Here is a 27,952-nt window from a genome sequence, read left to right on the forward strand (position 1 = left end):
GAGGCTGGCGGGGCGGGGCACGGTCCGGGCAGAGCCCCGGGGCGCTGGGGGACGAGCGGGCAGCGGTGGAGGCGCAGACTTCCGCTGGCTTCCGCCGGGGCGGGGCGGCCGACGGGCCCGGGCCTCACCTGGCTGAGGCATGGCCGTGCGGGGTAGGGGCGGCGCCGGGGGCAGAGTCCAGCGCGGGTGGCCGGCGGTGGCGGCAGGAGGCTGCTACAGGCGCGGAAGATGCCGCTGGGGCTGAGGAGCAAGAAGAAGGACAAGTCCAAGGAGACTTTCAAGCTGGTGGAGAGCGAGGCGGTGGCCCCGGCCCCCGCGGCCCCGGCCCCAGCCCCGGCCCCGAGCGCGTCGCGGCTGCAGTTCCACACGCAGCTGGCGCACGGCAGCCCCACGGGCCGCGTGGCGGGATTCGGCAGCGCCCGCGAGTTGTACGCGAAGATCGGCGAGGCGTTCGGCATCGACCCTGCGCAGGTACGGCCGGGAGCGCGCATCGCAGGGGGCCGCTGGGATCGGAGCGTGGTGGGGGGGGCTGGGGCCGAGCTCCGCCAGCCGGAGCGGGCCTCGGAGGAGGAGGGGAGGGGGCGGGGGTTGTGTTGGTTCTGTGGCTGCCACTGCCCGAGGGGTTCTTGCATATGATTGCGGACGTGGGTATTTTCTGTTACCGCATGAGGAAGGGTGTAAGCATAACTGCATTTAACTTTTACACGGAAAAACAATGGTCCTTTTAACCGAAATGCCTCTATCGTCTTGTTTAACCTCTTGCCAGCCTGCTGTTTAACACAACTCATAAGGAGCAAACCATTGCTTGAATGGAATAATTATTTCCAGTTTAGGAATTACTGACGGCAGACATCCGTCCCAGTTAAAAAAAAAACCAACCCCAAAATAAAGTCAGTGGGTCCATTCCGTATTCCAGTACGCGGAATGTAGATACCCACCCCAGTAGCAGGTATAAAAGCTTTAAATCTGACTGCAGTTTAAAATCCAGCTGAATGTGATGCTTGGAAAGTTTTCTGCTTTACCAGACTGCTTAAGTGAGGTTATTTAAATCTAACGGGAGATTTTTAACCCTGCTGCCTGTTTGATCTGGTTTTTTTTGTTTTTTTTTTTTTTTTTGAGCCATGTTTTAGACATTGGGTTGGATAATGAATCATTTGCGTTTGTAAATGCATTGTTTTCTTTCAGCTAAAAGGTAGTGGCCATAGCAAGTTCTTCCTACATGGTTCTATGAACCTTAACCTCTGAGTGGCAAATTGTGGCAGAGTGCTAGCATTTGGTTATACCTGCATGTGGCTGTACTGCTTCACCTGTTTTCTCATTTGCAGTTGGCTCTTTTAAAGTAGTAAAGACTGCTGCTACAGACTTTGTTCAGAGGGTTTGCTACAGCCTGACCTAGCAGCATTTCAAACAGAACATGGCAAAAGAAAAGTGGCAGCAGCACTGGATACAGTTTAACCACTCACTGTTGCGTTAAGTAATTAGGAAGTACCAGTACGGCTGCCAGCCAATGCACCTACATCCCAGACCTTCACAGCTGCTTTCTGACCTTCTGCTTCTTTGTTTTCTTTCCGTACAGAGCTGCTGTTCTTCTTTTGTTCTGTTCCATCTCCAGTTGTACATTTTCGTCTCAACTTCTCATTATTGCCAGATTATCTTCTATTTCAGTTTTCTTCCTTTCACTGTTGAACTTATGTTACTGATCTTTTGGCTCCATTGACTTGACAAAGAGTAGTGTTCACCAGGAAATTCAATTTTGTATGAATAGTGTGCTCCCATTTCTAGAGGTATAATCTAACCCCTGAAAGCTTTTAGAGGAAAGCACCACATGTTTTATGGGGATCTATTGCTAGCTTTGTGCTAAACTAGATAAGTTTCTTCTTTTTTACTTTTTTCTCTACTGGCCTATTCCTATTTTTTTAAATGTGGTTTATTGGTAAAAATTGAATTTTTGCTAAAGGCACTGGACTTAAAATCTTTTACTAAAGAGATTCAGTTGGCTTTAAGAAACTAAGTTGTACAAATTGAAAATAGTGATCAGAAATACTTGTTGGTGTAATGGGTGGCACAGCAGAGTTAAGAATGTGGGCCAGAGGGGCCAGGTAACAGAATTTTGTCTAGACAAGTTAAAATAGGACAGATCAGTGAATGGCAAGGGGTGACGTGGAATGTGGGTTTATTACCAAGTGAGGAGTTTGCTGGAAGTTAGGATAGACTAGATATTTTAAATGGTATTATCTGTTAATTAAATCCGCCTTTGGACAGATGGTCTGGTGTAAAGAATAATGCCAGAAGCTACACCTCATCAAACTGAAAGATACTGAGGTACTCAAATGCCATTTGTAGGTGTTATCTGTCTAGGAAAGTTTCTGTGACACAGCTATGCTGAAGCCTATGGGCAGTGTGATACCTGAATGCCTTTGGAAACAGGTACTATCACAGAGATCTCTGTCCTGTAGTGACCCAGGTGGAAAACAGGGAGGGGGAAGTTGACGGGAAGAGTTCAGTGCAGAGAGAGCATTTGGGTAACTGTTGCAGAAGTGAATACATTAAATATGATATCTGAGTTTACTGCAGTGAAGGCAAGGGTATGGATTCTTGGATAAGTTCCTACTTAAGTGTTTCAGTATGGTTCAGGATAAGCTATACTTGTAATCTGTCACTTCTCCTTTTGACTGCGTGTGGTTGCAGCACCTCATTTCCTCTTTGTATCACATCTCACGGGACCAGCTGAGTTTAGCTTATGTTGGAGAATCCTTTCCAGGATCTGTGATTGACTGCCAACAGTGACAGAGAGAAGCTTGTATAAAATAGTTATTTGTTGGACAGACAATGACAAAACCTTCTGTACAAACGTGGATCATGAGTAGTGCAGAATGGGGGCAGAACAAGACAGGTGTAGCTTCAAAAGAGATGCTCCTTCACTCCTATGATAGTTGCTGGGCATCTATGAAGAAGTGAGGCTTTCAGCAGCTTTCTCAGACTTTTCCTGTACTCATCCTTTCTTGGCTAGGCATTTTATTCTTCATCCATCTTCCTAGGTGAGTATATTATATCTTAGTTATCCCTTCTGAACCTGGCATTCAGCCCACATTTCTGCCTATCTCTCTTGCCTTTTACTATGACCAGCATTTCTTCTTTTCTTGGTCCAATGTGAATGCCCTTTCTTCAGGGAGGGGGAATGAAGATGGCTTCTAGTAATAGGTTGCTTGTATTATTAATATGAGTGCTGTTTGAGGTAGATTGCATTGTTTGATTGCTTTAACTTGATTTCTTCAGCAGGGTTTCAACAAAGCAACACAGAAGTAAAAATAAAAATAATTAAAAAATAGATGCAGTTCCTAACTGACAGCACAACCCACTGCAGTAGGTTTATGTTTCTACTTGCATAAATAATGCAAATATCTCCCCTGGGTTTTTTTTTTGTTTTTTGTTTTGTTTGTGTTTTTAATATAGGATAAAGTAGGAAAAGTAGTTGGAAGAAATATTTGTGTGTGCTCTTAGCCATTTAGGGTTACTACTCCACTGTGACTTTTGAGAAAGGTAGCAGGGAATGTTATGTTCCCTGTAAAGGTTAAAGTACTAAGTGCAGCCTTTATGATAAATACATGAGCACTGACCAAAGGACAATGTGGGTTTGTTAAAGCATTTGGTGGTGGTGTGCTCCTGTGAGAGCACATGGTAGGGCTTTAAAGTATTCAGAGTTGCTAATCAGGCGCTGGGAACACTGGTACTAAATTTCAACTGTAGCAGTGCTGTTTCTTGATGAGGTGAGAAGGGAATAGTATAAGCTATATGGACTTTCGATTTGTGTACCCATAATTTGCGTTTCTGATTGTTCTGTTTGCTTTGGAAGGTCAAGTATGGTGGGGCTGGTGAGGTAAATTGAATGCTTAGAAGGTGTGTCTGTCAAGAGCCTGTGGAGGTTGGAGTTTCTTTCATGGTGGAAGGAGTTTTGCTTCATAAAGGGAATACAAGAAAAGGGAGACCTTCCCAGGAGCACCAAGGGCAGAAATTCGGCTCCCTCTGTCTGTTTCAGTAACAAGATTTCAGCTGCTGAGCGTGTCTGGGTTCCTCCATGGGCCTTACCCCCTCATGTATACAGTTAAGTATACTGTGAGGCTGTGCCACATTAAGCTTTCATAGACGTAGTTGATTTAAACCTGTTCAGTTTAAACTTTTATGGAAGAATACTGAAAAATAAGCCACTGCAGAAACTGAGGTTTCTGAATAAAAGTGACCTTATAACAAGAAAATAATCTGAAGTGTATTTTAGGAGGTTAGAGAAACGGGTCAGCTTGTGAAATCCTCATCCTCGTCACCAGGATGTTCGAAGTTTTAGAGTACATGCTTATCGGTTGAAACAAATGGTTCACAATCTCGCCTGCAGTTTGAATGCTTTAAATGTACAAACTTAACACTCCCTACAAACCACCTCCTCCCAGCTCTATGGCAACAATTGTTTGCTTGCTGTTCCCCTAAGCAGTGCTTAAATTTCACCCCTGTATTATGTGTAATGCTTGCTGTGTTAATGGTTTTCAAATACTTTTAAGCTGTATGAAAGAAGTTACACTGTAATTCTTGTGTGCTCTGGGTTTAAAAGAAAAGAACAATAAAACATTGAATACCTATTTTGTAGTACTTTGAACGTATTTGGGGAGGCAAAGTTGCATACCTGAAAGGGTACCAAAAACACGCTGGAACTTGGATGACTTGGTTACCCTTCCTGTTGCTACAGCTAATCAAGGCTCCCGCATTTTCCTCAGAGAGGATAAAGTGTGTAAGGCATCTGGAAAATGCATTGGTGGTTTCTTGATACAATGACATCTATGTATAGTTAATGTTCAGAAATAGAATTCCCATTTTCCCATCTCTTAAATAAAATGGTCATGATTGCCTCTGTACAGTTATGAGATTTACTGAGTTTAAAAGCACTTTTAATAGCTTCTGAGTATGTCATCTATCAGTCAACTTATTTTTGAGTTCTTCTAAAGGCGTCAGCTTAATATGGAAGATGAGAAAGTAATCAATATATAGGATATGCAATGTGTTACTACATAGGTACTTTATATAACACAGTGTGATCCTCTTTTTCCTCACTAATACAGTTTCTTTATATAGCACACAGTGTAACCCTGCTTTAGTGGCTTTTAGTCTCTACCTATTGAAAACACTGAGGCAGGGAATAATCTGTTAGTAATCTTATCTGAGAAATCTATTTTATAAGGTTGTGCATAAGCCCCTAGTCCCTGCCAGCCAAATGGAATTTCCTTGTTCTGTGTAACACACACAATAACACTCTCAGTTTAGGAGGTATCCTAGATACTTTGTGACTGATGTAACTGGTATGATTTGTAATATCTTGCTAAAATTGACATGAAATGTCACAGCACTGGTATGTTGAGTTAAAGAGCAAATGCGTATGAAGGTTGAAGGTAAGAAGAGAGAGAAAAGACTTAATGAAAATTGCACATTGATTTTTATTTTTTCTTGCTTCATTTCTGGGTGAGAAAATTACTATTAAAAACGTACCAGACTTTGAATGAATGGAAGATGTTCTATAGTACCTGCTGTTAAGTATGTAAGTATATAAATTGTTATTAGTTACCTGTATTAAACTTGTGTACAACCTGTGAAAAAATATAATTTTTGAATTGACAGGTCTTGGTCATGTACAAATAAAGCTGTGCTGTAACTGATAGATGGTGTGATGGTATATTATCCTGCATAGGTACATCTTTAGCATATTACTCTTTGCATATATCTGTTCTGAGAAAAAGCAGAGGATAAAGAATGATACAAGTTTTATTTTTGACTGGCTGATGCTTTCTCAGCCTTGTGGTTAGCACATAACTGACTCACAGAAAATTCTGCAGGTTTATAGGCTGTGGTAGGAATGCCATCCAGATGAAGGTCTAAAAAGGGAAACTCTGGATCGAGTTTCTAAATATCAGATTTCTGCTCTGTTGCCAATTTTATCTATTCAAAGGTGTGACAGTAGTTACGGAATGATTGTCTGTTTGACAAGGTCAGATGAAGGATGCTAATGTTTAAAATGTAAAGATATAGTGCTTGTTGTTCATCATAGAAACAAGAATTGAGCTGCAGTTGTCAACTAAGTTATGTAGCTTGACAGAGCTGCAAATATGCATATGTGAACTTTATAGAGTCACTTTGAATTGAACCTTCTTGCTTAAAAGCAAATGCTGCTGATCAGAGATTATTATTATTATTTATAAAATGAAATGAAATTTTCTACTTAAGCCCAGCTGAATTTCTCTAGGTGGTGTTACTGCTTGAGTGTGGGTTAACTGAAAGTCTTTACATTACTTTGCATTCTCTTTGAAGAGAATAAAACTAGTATCTGTTAATGGTGTGCTGTTACAACTGTCATTGTTAACATAAGGTATTAGATTGAAGTGGATGTTTGATAGATTATATGAGATAAGCAATTAGTCTTTTGTTGGTTTGTTTTAAATAAACACTAAAGAAGACCTCCCTCATCAAGAAACACCATCTCACTACTAAACTTTCATTTTTTAGAACCAAAACCCCCATAGTTATAGAATCAAAATTCTGGGAAGCTTCAGAAATTTAAATTCTCTCTGTGAAATACATTAGGAAAAGCTTTCACCCCTCATTTGACCTGGAATAGATTTGAATAGGTTGGTAACTTTCATTTCCATTTCTCTTCTGTCATCTGGTAATGTGGGAAGGAAAAAAAAGGCATTTGAAGTGTTCTGGTTTGGAAAACCCTGTAGCTCTCACAAGCGTAGTGAGGGAAGCCAGGAAGGTGGGAGGGGACCCTCCTTTTCCAGTGAAGCATCAGAAGGGGTTAATAAGCTGCAGGCACATGTCTGTGCCTGGGTTTTGGGGCATCTGGCCTGGCTTGCTGCTCCCAGGGAATGTCACTGCAGCAGTAGCAAAGATGAAGGACACAGCGACATCCTGTTGCTGTTTTTTATCTCACATGCTAGGCTGGCTTCCCACCCTGTGTGCTGCTTTTTCCACTGGTTAATTTGGAGCTGCTGTGGGCAGTGGGCTGCAAGGGGGTCCAAGGTGTGCTCTGAAGGAAAATAACACCCAGCAGATACAGGCAGGAGGTTAAAAGGTATCTGCTTCTCCCTCTTGTCCTGTCAGAGCTATGTGCATATTGCTGTCAGGAGAGCCCGTGGTTGGTTTGCAGTTGTGGCTTTGTCACCTGTGCTGGAGGGCCAAGTAGGGTGGCAAGTCTGCTCCTTTTCCCCTGCTTCCAGCTGCATGTGGAAGGTGGTCTTTGCCTCACTGAAGCAGATTTTAGGGATTCTTCATAGCTTCTCCATTTTGGCTGTTGCCCTGTGCTCCCCAGTGCTGCCCAGGAGGAGGCTGTGTGGGGCTTCCTTAAGTCCTCACTCCCACTGTAGGTGGAAAGGAGCTGGGCAGGTGTAGTTACTCTAGCTTTACAGTCCTTTGAACTCTACTGAACTAGGCTGCTCAGTAGAGCCTGTCTCAGAGCAGAAAGCCCAGAGCCTGCCCAGACTGGCCAAATTACTCTGTGCAGCACCATGGTGGGCCAAAGCATCATCTCTGCCTCTCAGCAGTACAGCTGGGTTAGTATCATCCTGCCTATGCCCAGGACAATAAACCTCCCTGCCAAAGAACCACTAGCATAAATTCAGGGAGAAAAAAGTGAATAACACCCAGTGCTGAAGGGAAATCCCTCAGAAAGGCCAATTTATAAAGAACCAATTTGCCCTTTTTCTAAAGACTGGCTTTTACTAAGGTAGAACAGAGATGCCCCACTCATGCTGGAGGACTAAGCAAAGCACTGGAGACATAAGCAAACCCATTGGAGACAGTATGTTCTGAGCTAGTGGAGGAAACACGTAGAATGATGGAATGTTTTCAGTTGGAAAGGACCTTAAGATCATCGATTTCCAACCCCATGCCCCCTCACCCTAGACCATGTCACCCAGGACTCCATCCAGCCTGGCCTTGAATAGCGCCAGGGATAGAGCATTCATAGCTTCCTTGGGCAGCCTGTTCCAGTGCCTCACCACCTTCACAGTAAAGAACTTCTTCCTTATATCTAATCTAAACTTCTCCTGTGTTAGTTTTAACCCATTACCCCTTGTTCTATCACTATAGTCCTTAATGAAGAGTCCGTTTCCAGCACCCTTGTAGGCCCCCTTCAGATGGAGCAGTATAAAACATTTCATGCTGTCTCATGACCCTTTTTGTTTTGATAAGTTTTTTTTTTTTTTTTTCCATGAAGCTGTTTTCAAGTAAATATGTCGTAAAGCAGTCCCCTAGGGAATCCTCTGGGATTAGAGGTGGGTGAACAAGGAAGCAAAAGATGATGGTGGCTGTATGGTTTGATTGCTCTAACCTCTGGAACAAGCTGTTGGCTCTAGCTCAAGTTGCCCGTGTCAGAATTGGTGTGCTGAGACAAGCCGTTAGAAGCTGCTCACACAGATACGTCTCTATACATTGCTGCCTGCCAGCTCTTGTTGCCAGAGTTTGAGCTATTGATGCGTTCTTTCATGTGCCTGGATGGAGACTATTGCCTCTGCTGGGGCAGCTAGAGAAGGAGAGTTGTCATCATTTCAGCTATGGATCTGTTAGAGAGGCCAGAGCTATGGTTTCCTTTTTCCTTCCCATCAAACTCACCAAACCTGGTACACTGTTAAACTTAATGTCTTTGCTTTCCTCCTGCACAGATCATGTTTTGCACTTTGAACACTCATAAAGCTGATATGGACAAGCTCTTAGGTGCACAGATTGGCCTTGAAGATTTCATATTTGCCCACGTAAAAGGACAACGAAAAGAAGTCGAAGTTCTTAAAACTGATGATGTGCTTGGGCTTACCATTACAGACAATGGAACTGGTTGTGCATTTATAAAGGTAAAGTTAATTACTGGTGAAGTATTTTGTTCTATAGAAGCTTCTGTTACTTTAGCAGTTTAATGATTGGTTTAATGATGCTTTAGAACTACAAAATCTTTAATCATCATATATATGGTAAGTAAAAAATAAAGTTGTCTTTTCTTTAGGTACATAATTCAAAATCAGTTCAGCTATTCCTGTACTACATGTCATTCAAAATCAGTTCATTTGTTCATTGCTTCTGTACCCTGTATCAGCTTTAAAATGTGGCCATTGTATTTTCCAATCTACCCTGAAGTAGTAGGTGTTAAATACTGCTTGCACCTGCCCCCTCCTTTTTTTAAGTGATTTTCTGATGTCATTTATGGGGTGCTTATAGAACTTGTGTCACTCGTGATAATGAGATCATGTTCTTTCAGTCTTCATGACTGTTCACAGGGCAGAAGGCTTTGTGCTCTGTAAGAATAGGTGCAACTGTAGGGCTTTTTCAGCTAAGGTGAATTAAAAGGTTCTGAGGGTATGAATTGACATATTTACCACAATTACTGTGAGCAGCAATTATGGACAATAAAATATACTAATTGTAATTGCTTTCCTTGTCATCTTCTATATGACCTCCTGATAGTATGTTTTGAGACAAGTAGAGGCTGAGGAAATGATGGTACCCTTCTTGCCAGACTAGGTATGAGGAACCATAATTGCCTTTTTTGGATGCTTTGCTCTAATCTACCCCAATTATTCATTATTAGTGAGGCATTGGCAATTATCTTTGATCATTGCTGTCCCAATTGCTGTTCTCATTGCTGTTGTAAACAGAGCTTATTGTACAGAGAGGTAGTATTCTCTATTCATTCCTTAGGTGCCATACATATAAAACAAGATGTGGTTTAGGAATAGGTTTCCTTATCTTTGTTGTGGGAAAACGTGGTTGAGATTGTGCTTGAGAAAGTCAAAATGAAGTGGAGGTTTCAGTAATGATTTTGGCAAAATCATACCCTTGTTTTTATGTTTCTAGACAAAGAACTCTGTATTCATACTGGTAGTGCCCATGCAGCATCAGTCATGCTGCTGCTTATGTGGCATTTTAAAAGAAGGCATTGAAAGTGGTGCTTCAGTGATTAAAGTTCACGTGTGCAGCACTGTACAGTGTTACTTTCTCTATGCTTGGTTGCTAATATGTAGAGAGAGAACAGCCATCACATAGGCTACTGCATAATTGGGGTAGCCTGGAAAATCCCCACCACATTAGCAAGACAAGCTGTAACTTCTTAGTAAAACTTGTATAAAACTTGTCTGAACAAAGATACCATTGTCTTTCATACTGGTCTAATAATAAGCAATATAATGAAAATGGTGCAGTCTTTGTGGGAATGCATTAGCTTAAAGGAGTATCTAGGAGTTTAATGTTGCTGTTGCATACTTAGCTAATGGATTTTTAAAAACAGTATAGAAAATACATATGCAAAAGTAAAAGCTGCATCTTTTTTATACTTGGCTATCTGGGTAAAAGAATAAGCAGAGATGGCCTCTAAAGTTTGATAGAATTTTCCTTGTTTATGTTTTCTTTCCTTGAAAAATTGTTACTATGTTCCATTATTAATTAGCAATATTAAATTTGGCTACCTGTGGGTTACTGGGAGATGTTATAGGCTGTAATAGTTTTATTGTATTTTTAGTAACAGTGTAGTTTGTAGCTTTTTTAACCTGACACTCTGAGCTATGAAATCTAATGTTTTGCTTTACAAAGAACAAAACTTGATATAATTTCACAAATTTCTTTTCTGGGTATGTGGTCAGATGGGAAAGATGTATTAGGGGATCAAATTAGCCATTCAAAGAATAACAGTAGAACTTGAAGCATGACTGACTGGTGTATAAGAACACTATAAAATGGCGTGGTGCAACTAATTTTAGGTATTGCATAGGAAATATAGATCCTAGCATTTAAATGGACCGTAGAGCACTTGAAATATAGTCATATCAATCACATCTTAATTACTATGACAATGTAGCTTGGCTGTCTCTGATCAGTTAACTTCGAGTGATGATAAAAGAATGAAGTCAGATGAGAAAAAACGTTTGATATGACACGAAAACATAGCCAGTGAATATTACTTAAAAAGTTTCGGTGTTAGGATCCAAGTGAAGAAAAAAAGCAAAATGAAAATTAATTCAATGTGTAGACTAAACATTATTGGAAGTGTGGTGGGCATGCTTTTGAATCTTGGTTGCTGGTAACTGAAATGCTTTTGGGACCTGGTTTCAGGTCTGCATATGATACCCCCACCTCTTCATTCACCAGGAGGCTTCTTTCTGGTTTTTAATCTAGGTTACAAAGAGTTAAGCTCAGCCTGAAGCTAAAAATTGTTGCAGTAAATTATAGGACACTGAGCAGTATCACACTTCCCACTGGCTCTCTCAGATGGAGGCACATATGTGGGCTCAGACACGTGCACAGAAACTAGAAGCAGGTTTCTGAGATAGTTACGCAGCTAGGCTAGGTGTTACAGTAGTGGGTGGTAATATGTTTATCTCCCTTGTCTCACTGTTGCTTCACTCAGAATAAGCCTGAATGACATCAGGCTTTATTAAAAGTTATGTTATTCACAAAGATATTAGAATGAAATTCTTATTTCTAAAAAATATAACCGAATTTACTGTGTCATAGTTTTGCTATTAAATAGCCATAGGATAACTGCTTACCTGACTTATGCACATGATAAACTTGACAGCATATAACAACAGTAAACACTGAAATTTTAAATGTCCTTTAAATGACTTGGTAAATCATGAAATCATAGAATGGTTTGGAAAGGACTTTAAGATTATCTAGTTCCAACCCTCTTGCAGGGGACAGGGACGCCTTACTCTAGACCATGAAATGCAAGGCTCTGTCCAACCTGACCTTTTTTTTCTCAGTTTTTAAACTCCACAGAAACTACAAATACTAATTTGTTATGTTTTATGCCTTTTAGACCATCAGTATATGTATTCCATGAGATGGCACTTAGGAGAATTTCTCTTATTGATATTTCAGAGGAAATACTTTAATATGCAGCTGTCATATCACTACAGATGGGTCTTATTCCGACTAGCACTTTATAGTATGTAATTTTTAGTATATCACACACATGTGGTTTTATGTCTCTGGACCACACTTAAGAAGAATTACATTCCTGTGCCAGCGTTGAGACCTCATAGTAGCCTTTCTGTATCTGAAGGGAGCCTACAAGGATGTTGGACAGGGACTCTTCATCAGGGACTGTAGTGATAAGAAAAGGAGGAATGGTTTTAAACTTAAATTGGGAAAAGTTCAGGTTAGATATAAGGAAGAAGTTCTTTACTGTAAGGGTGGTGAGGCATTGGAATGGGCTGCCCAAGGATGTTGTAAATGCTCCATCCCTGGTGGTCAAGGCCAAGTTGGACAGAGCCTTGGGTGACATGGTTTAGTGTGAGGAGCCCCTGCCCATGGCAGGGCTATGGAACTGTTAGGTCTTGAGGTCCATTCCAACACAAACCATTCAATGATTCTATGATGTAGAATTTCGAAATAAAAAAAAATCCGAAACTCAATTAAACATTCACATTACTGATACGTTTGAATCAAGTTTTTAAGCACAAAAATATCTGCTTATTCAGAAGCCTTGACTTGGAAAGTATGAAGTATGATTGCATTTTTGTTTCCTGTTGATTTTTGTATTTGATGCTTATTAAAATACTTTTCTTGAACAATAATGCTTCCAAAAGTATGTTTTATGAAAATCTTATAGACAAAATGCACTGCTGGCACAATAAGCTCGACAGTATTGGTGTTGTTACTGACATTATTGAAACTCGGTGTTGCCACCTCTTTACCTTTTAAGGAAATGTTTCTTTTATATGTATATGTATTTTGTATATATATATATATGAATATATGTATTCTTTTTTTTGCCAATAGAGAATCAAAGAAGGTAGCCTTATGGACCAAACCAAAATTATCTGCGTGGGTGACCACATAGAGACTATAAATGGAAAAAATGTGTCAGATTGTCGGCATTATGAAGTTGCTAAAATGCTAAAAGATTTGGAGAAAGGTCAGATGTTTAAGCTGCAGTTGATAGAGCCTATGAAAGCATTTGGTGAGTGACCTGTCCACCTTGTTCACTGAATATTGAAATCCCAACATTGCATTGCGTAGTAAGTTTGTTTTCAGATAGCAGCCAGGTGTCCACCCAAGGTAACATAACTGCTACAAGGAAATACATTAGTTTTCTTTGAAGGGGAAAATTTAGGTGTGGATTTTCTTCCATCTCATTTTCTCTGGCAGTCATCCTGGTGTGGGCTGCCTCAGTCTCAGTTGCTTGATTCCTTTGCTGCTACATGATGATGGAAAATAAGCACAGCATTTGTTTCATAGATAAATTTTAAAGCATGGATCACTTCACTAATGTGCTGATCCTCGACCCTCCTCTTTTCCTTTATTGATAGATAATCTTTGTTCATCTCTGTATCAGTACTCTTTACTGGTGTCATGGTTTAAAACCAAACTGCACAGCTTGTGCACTCACTTCCCCCCTTGCTCCCCCAATTCCCGGAGAGTTAGGAAGGAGAATCCAAAGAATCTAGCCCCAACGGGTTGAGATAAGAACAGTTTAATAACTAAGGTATAACACAAATCACTACTGCTACCACCAATAATAATAATGATAAAGGAAATAACAAGAGAATACAACACCTCGCCAGCCACCGACTCATAACTCCCCCCACCCTGCCCGACCAAGCACCAACCGATACCTCCTCCAACCCCCAGAGTATTTAGCCCTTCCAGGTAACTCTTGGTTACATCCTGGCCATGATGTGCTATGGTATGGAATATCTCTTTGGCTAGCCTGCGTCAAGTGTCCTGTCTCTGCTTCCTCCCTGCCTCCCCTCCTCCCTGGCAGAGCATGAGAGTCAGAAAGTCCTTGGACAAACCAAACATTTGAGCAGTAACTCGAAACATACTTACTATCAGCAACCCTTCCCAGCACAAAAGTCAAAACACAGCACTGCACCAGCTACCAAGAAGCAGAAAAAATGACTGCTACTGCTCAAACCAGGACAACTGGGAACTGTGAGCTCTAATGCAGAAGGATGCAACAGAAAACACTGTTTGGGATTTCCTAAAACACCTCCATTGCTGCATATTTTTTGGCTTTTTCTTGCCCCAACTTTTCTGTGGATCTGTAATCAAACATACAGCAGGTATACTCAGAATTGGAAGAAAGTCGTATGACAAAACTCTGTCTTTACCTACCACCTGTATGGTATGAGAAAGTGATACTTACCTAGGAGAAATGCATATCTACTGCTAATCTTTAAGTATATTTTATCAAAATCACCCTCTTTATCACAGCAACAAAAGTCTGAGATGTTTGATTTTCAAATCTTTTTTTACCTACTAGAAGTTTGCAGCTGCTGTCATACACCAGTCTTGACACTTGGTGTCAGAATAGCAGCAGAAATTGAAAATTAAAGAAATGTGAAGGTTTCTTTTTGCCTTTGGTGCTTCTATGAAGAATGAAGATTATGAGTTAATCTCTAATGTGTTTAGATATAAATTGACACTCCTGTTAAGTAAATGTGTATGTAATACGTTGCACTAAAGTAGTATTATATATGTATAGTATTTCAATTCATAATATAGGAATACCTTTTTAATATGGGTCTATAATTAGTATTCAGTGCTAAATGTTACGTAGTCTGTCTGTAAAGACCAGTGTAAATCAGCTTTTGATTGATGACTTTAGACATTATTTAATAGTAATTACTTTAGTCAGGTGATTAGGGTACCTTTTAGTCTGCTTGTGATAAAGAGAAAGAGATCTGCTAATTCCCTGGCAACACCTTTTATCTGACGTGGAATTAAGAGGCAGTCAGAGATTTTTGGGCCTGTTTTTACCCTACAGAAATTAATTTACAAGCGGCAGTGCCCAATAGGTTAGAATATCCCTCCTCTAGCCTTAGGTGCAGTTAGCTTTACAAATTTATTTAAAATAGCATTCATGCTGCAGCATGCTGAGAATAGCCCCAGAGGAGATGACAGACAAGATCTAGATCTTGCTGGACGAGTAGGTGCCAAATTCCTGTTAGTTTCAACACAAGTTTGTAAGGGTATAGAAATAAGAGACAAGCCTCCATATGAAATTACCAACTTTATTTTTCTTCCTTTCATCAGAATGTGAAATGAGTTTAACTTACTGGTTAGATCTCTTTCAGCCATGTGCACACAGGCTGCCTCAGATGTTCTAGGCAAGGCTTGTAGCACAGAATTAAAGACTTGTCTGAATAAAACTGATCTTTACCAGTCACAAGCTGGCCCTCTGCAAATTGGTGAAAAAATAATAGAAACAAAGTAAAGGCAGCATAACACAAAATCGACATTTTAATTGCGCAAATATTTTCTGTGATGGCCAGAGAGCTTTGGTCTGAAGTGTCACGGATAAAAATTATGTCTGGTCATGAGTTTGAATGTACTAATGGTTACTGAACCAAAAAAACCCCTCAGTGTTGTATCAGGAATTACTTTTTGAAACAAAACTAGAAGAAATTATGACGGTCTTAAGGATATTTTAAACCATCCTTGAAACAGTAAAAGGATTAAGAAAAAGTGATCCTAAGTAAATACATTAAGAGATTGTGCCATTTCTATTTGTTAAAATAAAAACAATTAAGAATTCCTTTCCAAGGCTTGTTCAGTAGAATAATCTGGATTTTTGACTAGTTACACAAGAATAATGAGTTGGAATCTACCTGGGCAAAATCAATATAGCATGTTAAAGTCTTGCCTTCAAGGAGAGCTTTTTGGAAAGGCTGGCTGTTAAATGGAGGACTAATCTTGTAGAGAAAACAGCACAATTAAAACCAGTTATGAAATATTTATCTCCAGACTAACTGTGTAACTCCTGTGTCAGTAAGTAAATTATGTCCTTGCCACTCTTAAATGAAAAATTATGTCCTGGAACAAGAAGCCAAATATAAAATGATTCCATACTTAACTGGGGTGCCCTAACCCAAGATTAAACAAGGAAAGCTGAATTCAGGTGAAGAAAACTTTGGGTGAAGCCAGATATTCTTGGTAGAGTTCTATCAGGTGTGCAATCAGGACCTCTGTGAAACCAGTGGAAAAACTGCAGATCTGCGTATGGACATCTCACACATTTGACATAAATTGAATTGTTAGCTCACTGCAGTATGGCTCACCATGACATGTTTAGCAATAGCATTTGCACCACTGCATCAGTAAAAAATGGAAATGTTGCAATGCCAAACCTGGTACATAGTCTGCCTGTGAAGACCAGGATAAATCAGGATTTGGCTGATGGCTTCAGCCATTACTTAATATAAAGTAATAAATATTTCTACTCTTCTGGAGAATACAGAAATAAAATTACACAAAGTGCATGTATGAAGTTGAGTGCAATAGGCCTGCATAGATATATTGGTCAGTGGAAGTCTTAGCATCAGTCAAGAGGGTATCAAAGTCTGAAGACAAGAAATAGTCAGCAAAGCTATACTTGGAACACAATTAATTTATAATTAAATTATGACATACATCTAGATCTTAATTAGAATAAAAAGTGAAGGTAATGTAATTGCCAAAGCAGGTAGATTATATTCTGATACACTATGTACTTAGTTTTGTTTCATATCCTTTTTGTTGTTGTTACTTGTTTTGTCTTCAGAAAAGCTGGAACCAAGGTCCAAGGGAGGAACTCTGCAAGCAGCTAAAATCTCCAGAGGGAGAGAAACACTTCGGCTGAGAAGCAAAGGCCCTGCTACTGTGGAAGAAATGGTATGGTTATCTTGGGATCCTTCAGTAGTTTAATCATCTAGCACCTGATTTATTCTTCCCTAAAACTGATAAACTAAAGTAGGAAGGAAAAATCTGGATATTACAAAGCTTGTAGAACTCAAGAAGACAACTGCCTTCTGCAGGGAGAAATTCTTATATAAAGTTAAGACTAGCAGGGTTAGGATGGGGCTAAGGAATCGAATCAGAGAGACTGTATTTAGATGTCATGTTTTACATGGATGAATTTAAGATTACACCAAGGAGTGCTGAGAAGAGGGAAGAGGGGGGAAAGGAGAAGGGCACTGTTGAAGAGTTGGTTTCGCTTCTGACACTGCAAAGTGTGCTGTGCTGGTGTAAATGTTGTTAGGAGAGGCTAATAACCTACATTGACATGAATGTGTGAAAAATGAGGTTTAGGGTTTGGAATAAGAAATCTTATTTATTCTGGGTTCCTTTAAACTAGTGAGGATTTGATGTAGATCTGTATTGTTAGGAGATGTGAGGTTCCTGTTTACTTTGAATGTGAGAGTTGTGTGGCATGACATTAGGAGGGGGGCTTGGGTTTGTGATAAGCAGGAAAGAGAGTGGAATAACATGTTTTACTTGTAGGTTTTGTAAGTCTAGGTGGCTAGGATGAGATTAAGGATAACCAGTGGTTAATTGCTGGTTAGTTTGAAATCTGCATGCATCTAATCATATGTTTGCTCTTTTTCTCCCTTTATTTTGACAAAGCCAACTGAAGTTGAAGAAAAAGCAATTAAAAAAGTGGATGAGCTTCTTGAAACATACATGGGGATAAGAGATATAGAATTAGGTGAGTTTTTAACAGACATATTGCTGCAAGATTAAATCATTTCTCATTTTCTGTAGAGTAAAATTTATTTTAGTCTCTGGATGAAAGCGAAGCAAAGTTTGTCCAGCATGTGGTCTCAAAAGCTTGCCCATATTTCTGCATGTGTGTGTCTGATAAAGAATCTCTTACTACAAGCCTTAGATGTATTTGATTAATCCTCTAGTCTTCATGAACATTATCTATATGCTGTGGCATGAATTATTTAGTTGTTTACCACTGTCATCACTGTATTCTTTCTCACATATATTTTCTAGTGGAGCTTGCATGTGAAATATTTAAGGATTGTTAAGGATAAGCATGTCTATTTGCTTTTTTGCTCTTTTGCCCCTTGGCTTAGACACATCAGATTTGATCACTGAAGAATCTGAGATCTTCATCAGTGAAAGGGCAACTATTTAGCAAGGGAACTGGCAAAGTAACTGCACAAATTTATCAAGTTCTCTAAAGCCTGGGTTCTGAAGAACATGGAAAATTTCCCAGAATATTTACTAGCTATCGCAGTCATCAATTCATAATGAAAGAAGCTATTCAACCCCAGTGTCATAAATCCTTAAAACTGCACCAAACTTGTCCTTGCAGCTGTAGCTTCTGTCTCTTAATCTAACAACAACTAAATAGAAACTTCTGTTTGCATGAAAGAAGCTGAAGTCTAGTTGAATACGAATTGCTTCTGCAGCCAGCTGTGGTTGCTGTAGTCCTCATACAATCTGGTGGAACTGCTGATACTGAGACAAAGAAGGTGTTTATTGTTATGGTAATACTTAAAGAAAAATCAGCCAAGACTTAGGAAAGGATAAACTAAATGGAAAATGGTCTTGAAAAGAGAGCTTTTATGAGAAAGAAGTGGAGGAGGCAAAGTAGAATTAAAAATGGGTTTGTCATGAAACTAAAGGCAAAGCAGGAGGGTTGAACAGGCAGCAGTTAGCACAGAGGAATGAGAAAAATAGGAGATTATGTGAGTAGCTTAAAGTACTTTGTTGACTGCTCCTACAGGCAAGCATCTGATTGACAGCTTCTAATAGCTTTCTCACAGGAAAAACTGTAGGTAAAGTATTATTTGTACCCCAGCCTGAGGTAGAAGTGGGCTTATTGGCATAGAAGAGAGTGGAGCACCCAAAACTTTGGAATTCTGTTTTGTAAGTAGTATCTAAACTTTCAAATTTCCCAAAAACTAAAAATTCTCCAGAATTCTGTTCCCAGCAACTCTAATACTTGATGCCCCTGCTGTGTAATATGCTTCTGGGAGCCCTGTGTGGTGCTGACACTTTGTTTAGGTTAGGGAGGATCCCATGTCCTATTCCACTGTCTTTGGCTCAGGGTTCAAAGCTTCACATTGTGTGCCTGTCATTCCTTTGGGAGCTGTTTTTGTCCTGCAGCTGTTGCAGTCCCAGCTCAAGCCAGGCTTTAGGAGAGTCCTGCCCTTGCAGGTTTTTTCCAAGGTCCTTAGGCTCCTGGCCCTATATGAATAAGCAGCTGTAGGTGTTCTGGTTTTGGTATTCAGAACCCTGAGATCCTATGCCTATAGCATGGTTTCTTGGGATGTTGATGTGTGCTGTGCTCTGCTCTATGACAGAGAAGCAAGTTACTGTGGGAACTGGTGTTCCCTGTGGTTTTGGCTCTCAGTACCATAACAGGATGGCTCTTGCACAGTAGACTGAGGAGTTCAGCTTTCCTCACATATGGTTGTGATGATTGCCAAGCACCTGGTAGAGCTTTCCCATGAACTCCTTGATGTTTTTTTTTTTCTTTTTTTTTTTTTTTCTCCTAAAGGATCTAACATTCTTCATCTTTCAGTATGTATTTTGGAAGGTTCCAAAGAATGCCTTAAAAGAATACTCAGAGAAGGAAGAGGTCTTTGTCCTCTGAGATACTCTTTTCTTCCCAAACTGAGTTGTTGTTTTGCCCTTTACCTCTTCCTTCTCTTCCTCCCAAAAAGGGAGTGAAACAAAGAGAAACTGTCAGGAATCAAAGACTACAGGGTTCCTAGTTTGCACCTTTGAAGCCATTTCCGAAAAATCAAATAGTAGCGTGGAGGTCCAACGGTGATATCAACAACAAAAAGTTTTATCATTTTAAAATAATTAAACACCTCTAGGACTCTTCAGGAAAGCAGAGCTAATCACCTGTCACAAATCTGTTCAATTAACACGTCAGTTTTTCATATACTGGATATGATCAGTCACCCATGAAAATGAAATATGAGGAAAGGATTCATTCAGAGAATGCCAATCACCACTCAGCTAGAAATTTCACTCATTACTCAAGCCAGATTAGTTGAAAATGCAAGTCATCACAATGCACAGCTGACAAGTGATTAAGATCTCAATCATTGCTCACTCCCATGCAGTTCTGTTTGTCAGGAGCTTTGGATGTCAGTTAATATTGCTCTTTCATCTCCATTAAAATGACACTTCCATGGTGTGATTGAATTCTAAAACAGTGCCCCAGTTTTAAGCCAGAAGTTCAAAAGAAAGGAAAGAAAAATAATGTAAAATTACAGACAGAATTAAATATGAGATAAAGCCCTTAATTTTTTTGTAGTTAAGTGTCTTGACAGTTTCAAGAGTGGCTGACTAAATCTACACATAAATTCCTAAATTGGAGCAAAATGCTTGAAAATCATTTAATGGAAATGCATGCACTTTTTTTTTTTTTTTTCTGGAATGGTTTTGTATTTTCAGAGATCTAAATGCTCTTTAGATTTACATATCTACCTTTTGAATGCACTGTTACCTCTTTACCTCTTTAGGCTACTGAAAACTGGACTTTATCTGCAGAAGGGACACTTGGCTCTGAGAGTTTATTACTCAGCCATTTATGGACATATTAGAAATTGGGCCAAGGCTTGACTTCATTCTTCTTTAAAACAAATGTACCTTGGAGGGACAATTCAAGTGTCATGGTTTAAACCCAACCACAGTCTCTCTCTCACTCACCCCCCCCTCCCTGCTCCTGGAGGGATGGGGAGGAGAATCGAAAAAATATAATTCCCATGGGTTGAGATAAGAACAGTCCAGTAACTAAGGTATAACACAAACCACTACTGCTACCACCAATAATAATAATGATAGGGGAAATAACAAGGGAAGAGAATACGATACCACCCACCAAAACGAGCCCGACCCAGAAGAGGGAGAGCCCTTCCAGGTAACTCCCAGTTACCTCCCTGGGCATGACGTGCTGTGGTATGGAATGGCTCTTTGGCTAGTTTGGATCAGGTGTCCTGTCTCTGCTTCCTCCCAGTCTCCCCACCTCCCTGGCAGGGCATGAGACTCACAAAGTCCTTGGTCAAAGTAAACATTACTTAGCAACAACTAAAAACATCGGTGTTATCAGCTCTGTTCTCAGGCTGAAAGTCAGAACACAGCGCTGCACCAGCTACTAAGAAGGAGAAAACTTGATTGCTACTGCTGAACCCAGGACATCAAGTTATTTTAAATCCTGCCAGTGCTTTCTGGTAAAGGAACATGAACAGTTGATTAATAGAAGGGGCTTGGGAAGCACTGCTAATGAAAAAGACTGGTGTCTTTTTTTTTTTAAATCACTGAGGCTTGAATTATTATTAACTGTATTTGATCCCAAAGATTCTGGGTGGGAGAAGTTTGGATTTACGGGATCCAACCTCAGAATGCTGTCGATGGAAAAATGAAGGCAAAAAGGGCTTCCTGTCCAACTTTTTGTCTTTCAGCATCTTTTGGCTGGCTCCTCATCCACTGATGTTTTGCTCTATTTTTATGCATTTGGATGTTATTTCCTTTTTTTGTTTTTGTTCCCTATAATATTGCCAGATAGTAAATGTCTTGGCATATTCTCCAGCTCTCTTTAAAAGAATTTCAAATCTACTTTTCTACTCTTTATTCTTCATACTTACTGTCTAGTCAAAATGCCCTAACAGGTTTAAACTTTTTGTCACCCAAGCTGCTTCTCTTGGTTCATTAATCCAAACCCAGTAGTATTGGATAGATGACTTTATCTTGAAATGCTTTGACTAAAGTGATACGTTCCCTGAACCTGTTGTTTTCTGCTCTTCTCTTTTCTGTGAACAAACTTCCTTTCTCAAAGGATTTTATTGTATACACTCCGGGGTATTTTGTTTATGACTGTTAATTTACTCTGGGAGAATAACAGGAGTTCTGTGAAAAAAGTGGCAAGCCTGGTTAAACAAGAAAACTTCTCCACTTCAAGAATTAGTACTTACTAAAAAGAAACAAGAAATGACATTTTTAACGGCTCGAGTGCCAGATCTGACAACGTTCAACATGAAACTAAACCCAAGTACTGTTATACACTGGAAACTGCAAGGACATGCTTCAATTTCTGTCATGTAGGGAAGCTGAATGTGAATTGTAGCTCTTTTAGGCCAGAATAAGAATGCTTGTTACTTTTTGATGAAGGCAAAGCTTCTGATTAGCTCTATGGCTAAATAAATACGAAGTTTCCATTAGGGCTTCTGAAAAAGTTTCTTTAGAAGTTACAGAGCAAGATGCAGGTAGCAAAACTACTATGTAAGGTAGGCAATAACAGTGGCAGGCAGATTGCAGTTTTCATGGTTTGTTGTACATGTGCCTATCAAAAATTAAAATAATGATTTTGTGAAAGCTCTTGGATGTTAAAGTGACTAGGTTAAAAAGCCAGTACAGTACTTTGTTCATATTCTGGGAAGCCTGATACTGAGCTTCACAGTTAAAGTTGAGAAGACTCCTGATTCCTCTCATCACTTTTAAGTTTGCTGAACTTTCCACATTTTATGTTAAAATTTCTCAGGTATTAGCATTGCCTGAACTGATATTTAAAATCCCAAATAATCTGAAAACAATTGGGGATATCTGGAGTGTGGAAAAATATCCTATTGGAAAAAAAATTCCAGTAATCATGTATTGTGCAGCTGTTACAAGAAGCAGTGGGGGAAAGGGAGGGGAGTGGAGGCAGTTTGGCGCATGGAGCTGTCACCCTCTGAGAACAAGTAAAGTTTTCTTCAAGTTGGCCAGTGCTAAATGCCTTGGCAATCAGTAGTTTTGATTTGCCTTGGGAATTACTCATTGCAAATGTCATTGTGTAAACATGCATGTTCTGCACAGCTGTGGCTCCCAGGGGATGCCAGCCCCTGTCTGTTTACTGCATGGTGAAATAAGAATATGTACACTGGGTGGTGGAGAAGACTGGCCAGCTTTAGTGTGTCTATATGTATGAAACCAGTGAAGTAGGGATCAGCTTTGTACGTTTCTATACATCAGTGAGACAATTTTTGTGTGTGAAAATCAGGAAGGATGGCTTGCATCCTGCGTTAGCTTTTGTGTACGGTAATAGCGCTCTGCTGGCACTAGAGGTCAGCACCATGCTGTGGAAAACGTGCAGCCCATCACAAAGATCCTGCAATCCTTTCATAAAAACGCTTTTCATCAGGTGAATCTGGGAAGGAGAATGGGCTTTAATAAATACAGTACATTAAATGTACCCTGGTAGTGCTGATTACAGTTCTTCAATACGTTGAATCATAGAATTATAGAGTAGTTTGAGTTGGATGACCTTCAAAGGCCGTCTAGTCCACCCCCACTGCAATGAGCAGGGACACCTTCAATTAGACCAGGTTACCCAGAGCACATCCGGCCTGGTCTTGAATGTCTCCAGGTGAAAACACTTATTTGAAGCTTTTGGCGGTGCTATTCTGACTCCTGCTTGATTGGGTTGAAAGTTTCCTTGATTATTTAAGTTTAATGGATTTTGTTTTCGAGTGTGGTACACCTCTGCTGAACTATTTACGAGGTTCTATTTTATAATTTGGGAAGCTCAATCTTTAAAGAAAACTGTGTTTAAAGTAACATTTTCTGTTAATGAGAGAGTTTTACTGTGTAGTTTTGAGGTTTCAGCTAGAGCAGTTGGACTGTAAAATAACCTTGTGTTGTTTTATCACTGCTCTCTGTGCCATATGGCTCTTCTTTGTATCTTGATCAATTTATCTTAAAACTGGCTAAATTCCTTGCTCCCACTCATTCTGCTGGAGCACTTGGCTGTTGATGGCAATGTTCTTTTTAATATCTTGAGTAACTAAATCTAGATCTGTTTGCTCTTGTGTCGCTTTGCACAGCTTTTCTGCCTAAACCCCTCTCTCAATGTCTATAAAGAATCATAGAATTAGGGTTGGAAAGGGCCTTAAAATCATCCAGTTCCAACCCCCCTACCATGGGCAGGGACACCTCACACTAAACCATGTCACCCAAGGCTTTGTCCAACCTGTAGAGTAACTTCATATCCGAGTTCATATCCAGGAATCTGTGAACTAAAAATTACACCCTTCACCTTTTTTACCTCCAGGGTTCCTCCTCTCTAAGTACCTTCTTATGCCATGGTGTCAGGGGATACAAGGTGGCATTGATATTTGTCTTCTGCTTGTCAGGAACAAGAGTCCCATTAATGCCTGTTTCCCATCCAGACTTCTCAGAGTCAGTGTCTCAGGAACTTAACAGGGGATACAGAAAGAATCAGTGCAACAGGGATAGGGTTTCTTCTGGCAGGCAAACAGGTCTTGAGAGTCCTTGAGCACCACTTGTGGTGCCCCTGAAGCTGGGTTACACTTGAGCTGTCTCGATCACAGCAGTTTGTTTGTCAAGATTTACGTAAATTTTCCTTGGACTGTTTTGTGTAGCTTGGCACACTGCAGTCCTGTTTGACGCCTCACGTCTGAAAGTACTTTGGACTGAAACATCAGCTTTCTTCAGATTTACCGTTGCTGATGTCTACAATGCGGAATGTGGTTCAAGTTTGCTCATAGCTTGTTAGAAGTTTGCGTAACAGCAAAAACTATTTGCCAGAAGTTCAGAACTGTCAATAAATTTGAGCTGAGTTTCAGGTTAACAAAATAATATTAAATAAGTTTAATGAAACCTCAGAGCAGGGGAAGTTTCCTTTTTATTAGAGGGATTTTACCATGTTGATACAACATAGTGTATGCAGTAGATGGCAGATTACTGTCCCATTGAGGATAGTCTCTGTGGCTTCAGAACTTCCTTCCCTTTCTCAGGCACTGTAATACATGTTTTTCACTCTGATATCCCGCTGAGAAAAGGCTAGAAGCTATAAAATCTTTCAGTGTGACACTTGAATTTGATATGTTCATGAACAAATTGGTGGCTACTTGATATATAACAATAGACGGAGGACATATTGCAGCTTAAGGCAGGTATGTAAAGTAATCACAAAATGAAGCAGGCTTTGAGGGCTTCATCTGTTGTACAATACTGTTATTTCTTATGATTATGAGCAGAGTCTGTGGAGTGGATATACAGCTCAGAAAATAAAGTGCATTCAGCAGTGCTATTTGTGCCAAGTCTGTTTTACAGTCTTCTGTATGCCTCAAATGCACCTGCTGTTAATATTTCTCCTGGCATAGCTTAACCGGGAGAAACTCTCTGTGCTGTCACTTTTCATCCTTAGGGACGTGCAAGAGATTTTCTCTAATATCCCTGTGTTGCCAGCATCCTGTGTTTTTTGGGATAGACCCATAATTTGTTCTAGAATCTGAGGAACTGTGCAGTGGCTAAAGGTGAGGCATGAGCACAGCAGCTAAGGACTGAATCCTAACAGCAACCTCCTTGTAGCTAATTCCAAGTCTAACACTTGATAAATTCTGATACTTGGGTCTTAAACAAGAGGAAATTCTGGGCAGCATTGGTACGCAAGATACCACAGTCTACTTCTGTTGTATCAGACCTCTCTCACTTTCTTGGATACCAAGATGTTCCTGGTATTTGGGGCTCTGGTTTGTTGTGCACAGCAGCAAGGTCTTTCCCTTGTTTTTGCACAATTTGAACCACCTGTCTGAGACTTCCAGAAATAACTTTGATCTTTTTCACTTCTTTGTGGCATAAACACAAATATTCAAGCCTTGAGGGTGCTGGGAAAAGGAAATTAAAAATGACATTTTTTTTTTTAGAGCTGGAGGTAATAATAATTGAAACAAACTTATGTACTGAAGTTAGTTTCTCTTTAGTTTGCATGGTATGGGGAAAAAAGTGTAGATCCAAGCAGTAGAATAATGTGGCTCACAATAGATGCCTCAATCTCTTCATTGCCTGGAGGTGTATTTTGGCTTCAAAAAATAAGCTAATTGAAATAAAATAAAGCTGAAAATATAAGCAAATCTGAGGTCATATGGTAGTTGCAAACATATCGTGCCCAATACCTAACAGACTAGATTTTTATTTTCTCTATATTTTGCACAGCATGGTTGAGCCTGGTATTTTAATTCTTATTTCCTAAAATAGGGTATTCAAGTGTCTCTAAGCCCATTTATCATTACTCCTTTCTAAACACAGGTCATATTCAACATTTAAACCTTTAAACTCATAAAACATGGTTTGCTGCTAGCAAGCCCATACTAGCTTGGAGCATGTATCTGTTATGCAGGGTTTATGTTGTTTTCCTTGTTTAAACCCTGTGCCTTTTGGCTTTCTGTGAAGAACTTAGCTACTTTAAACTCTGACTTGCTGAGAAGCTTTCTTCCTTGTTTAGAGAAGAACATTCAGGTTTTCCTTTTGATCTGGTTTAGATCAGCAAGCTCATATCAAACTCACTGAAGTTAGTGATGACTGTGTCTGGTTATTGCAGAAGGGTAGTGTTTAACCTGGTTTTTAGACCCGTGCTTCATGTGTCTTCAGCAGTGAATACAGAATATAATTGAATGAGATTAAAATGAAAGTCTGTTGAATTAGAAGTTAAGCCTGCCTGTTTATCAGATTAGAATGTTGCTACTGTGTGTGTGTGGGGTTAGTACATGAATCCTAAATCCAATACATAAGCTTTACATCTCCCTAAGCTGATCTCTGCCTGGTTTTGAAAACAAACATTCAAAAACTCTCTTGGCAATATATGTTAGCTGTCACTTTCATAATAATTACATTCTTTTGTTGCTTTTTAGCTGCAACAATGGTGGAAGCTGGAAGAGACAAGAAAAACCCAGATGAATTTGCAGTGGCATTGGATGAAGCTCTTGGAGACTTTGCATTTCCAGATGAGTTTGTCTTTGATGTATGGGGAGCAATAGGTGATGCTAAGCAAGGACGACTGGAATGAGAGCTGTCCCTAGTTGAAACTACAAAATGATTTTTAAATATGTACATCAGAATTTTAATACTTTTATTGATATGAATCCAGGGTGCTCTGTTTAAGTGTTCATATCCGAGTCTTCTAAGGAAGGTTTCTAATAGAAATATGAAGATAACCCCAAAGTTCTGAGGACTGCACATTTAAACCAAACAATTTACATGTACAAGTCACTGTGAGGAGTGCATTAAGAAGCTATATTTATACAGACCTTTTATGGAAATCAGGAATTTTTTATTGTACATACACTTTGATATCAATATTCTGAAAAGTGGTAGACATGCAACGAAGAATTTGGATTGGTTTATAAACTTAGAGAATCATCCAGGTTGGTAAAGACCTTTAAGATCATCAAGTCCAAGTGTTACCCCAGGACTGCCATCTCACCAAACCATGTCACTAAGGGCCTCAACTTGTTGAAAGACTACCTAGCTACATGCACAATTCCCTGGTCTTCTGTTGTCCTTATGTATTCATGTGCACAAAGAGCCGTGGAGCCATGGTTTGGCCTGAACGTAGTCTGTTCTGTAGACAGAGCTGAGAAGAAGCTGCCCTGTTTGTAAAGAACCTGAGTTCAGGAGAAAAATATTCCTCTGAAACATGAGAACTGAGGTCTTTAAATGAAAAAACTTGCTTTCATTTGAGTCATAATAATGTCTAGTCTGGGTATTGCTGAGATGAGGAAATACAGTAAAAATGCTTAAACCAGGAAGTTGCTCTTTCAGATGTCATACTATTACAATAGGAACTGCATAGGAAGAAACAAATGTTCAATTTGGGTTCTATTCATGTATTTGAATAATACCTGTGATCTGGCACTGAAGACTATAGTGTATGACGAAGTGCTTCATTGCATATACTAAATTATTTGCTTAAATCCTATGGAGTTCCCCTCTCATCTGGGTTGTTTGGTTGGTTTTTTTTCAATGTGGCAGCATAGGAGAGACCTGGATGGTGTTTGGACCTGGAAGATGTCACAAACACCCTCAGTTTGGATGAAAACACATGCCTAAACCCTGAAGAATACATTAAACTAATCTGAGATGTTAGGGTTTCCAATTATTTTGTACATGAATTTTTATTTTAACTGATAATACATTACTAGTAAATCTCTGATTATTGAAAATTAAATTGAAATTGAATGCGGGGCCTGACCTGGGAAGGTGACATAGCTTTTTAGTATTTTTTTATTTGCACAAACATATGAAATAATAGGTATTACAAATTTTTTTCTAAATCACTACCTAGTTACTTCTGAGTAAATGCCTTTCACTGTCTTGCAGAGATCTCTTTGAAATAAAGATTATGCCAATAATTTTA

The 27,952-nt window shown here is 39.7% G+C and overlaps 1 protein-coding gene across 2 annotated transcripts; it reads left to right on the forward strand.

Annotated features, from left to right (window-relative positions):
- Positions 1-99: 99 nt before the first annotated feature.
- GIPC2 (GIPC PDZ domain containing family member 2) lies at positions 100-27,952 on the forward strand. 2 transcript variants are annotated; one of them, XM_005151041.4, is made up of 6 exons: positions 100-471; positions 8,697-8,882; positions 12,805-12,985; positions 16,571-16,680; positions 17,413-17,494; positions 26,448-27,952. In XM_005151041.4, the coding sequence occupies exons 1-6, from the start codon at positions 229-231 to the stop codon at positions 26,600-26,602; spliced, it is 957 nt and encodes a 318-aa protein (XP_005151098.1). In that variant the 5' UTR covers positions 100-228; the 3' UTR covers positions 26,603-27,952. The 2 variants fall into 2 exon arrangements, with proteins under 2 accessions (XP_005151098.1, XP_030906724.1); XM_031050864.2 differs by lacking the exon at positions 100-471 and adding an exon at positions 4,589-5,578.

This window comes from Melopsittacus undulatus, chromosome 6 (genome assembly GCF_012275295.1).
Source record: "Melopsittacus undulatus isolate bMelUnd1 chromosome 6, bMelUnd1.mat.Z, whole genome shotgun sequence".
Classification (NCBI taxonomy): Eukaryota; Metazoa; Chordata; class Aves; order Psittaciformes; family Psittaculidae; genus Melopsittacus; species Melopsittacus undulatus.

Excerpts from the sequence above, each read along its gene's own strand:
- GIPC2 (XM_005151041.4), top strand. The coding sequence starts at position 229 with ATGCCGCTGGGGCTGAGGAGCAAGAAGAAGGACAAGTCCAAGGAGACT. Across the intron at positions 12,986-16,570 it reads AGAGCCTATGAAAGCATTTG|AAAAGCTGGAACCAAGGTCC; the intron begins GTGAGTGACCTG and ends TTTTGTCTTCAG. Across the intron at positions 16,681-17,412 it reads CTGCTACTGTGGAAGAAATG|CCAACTGAAGTTGAAGAAAA; the intron begins GTATGGTTATCT and ends ATTTTGACAAAG.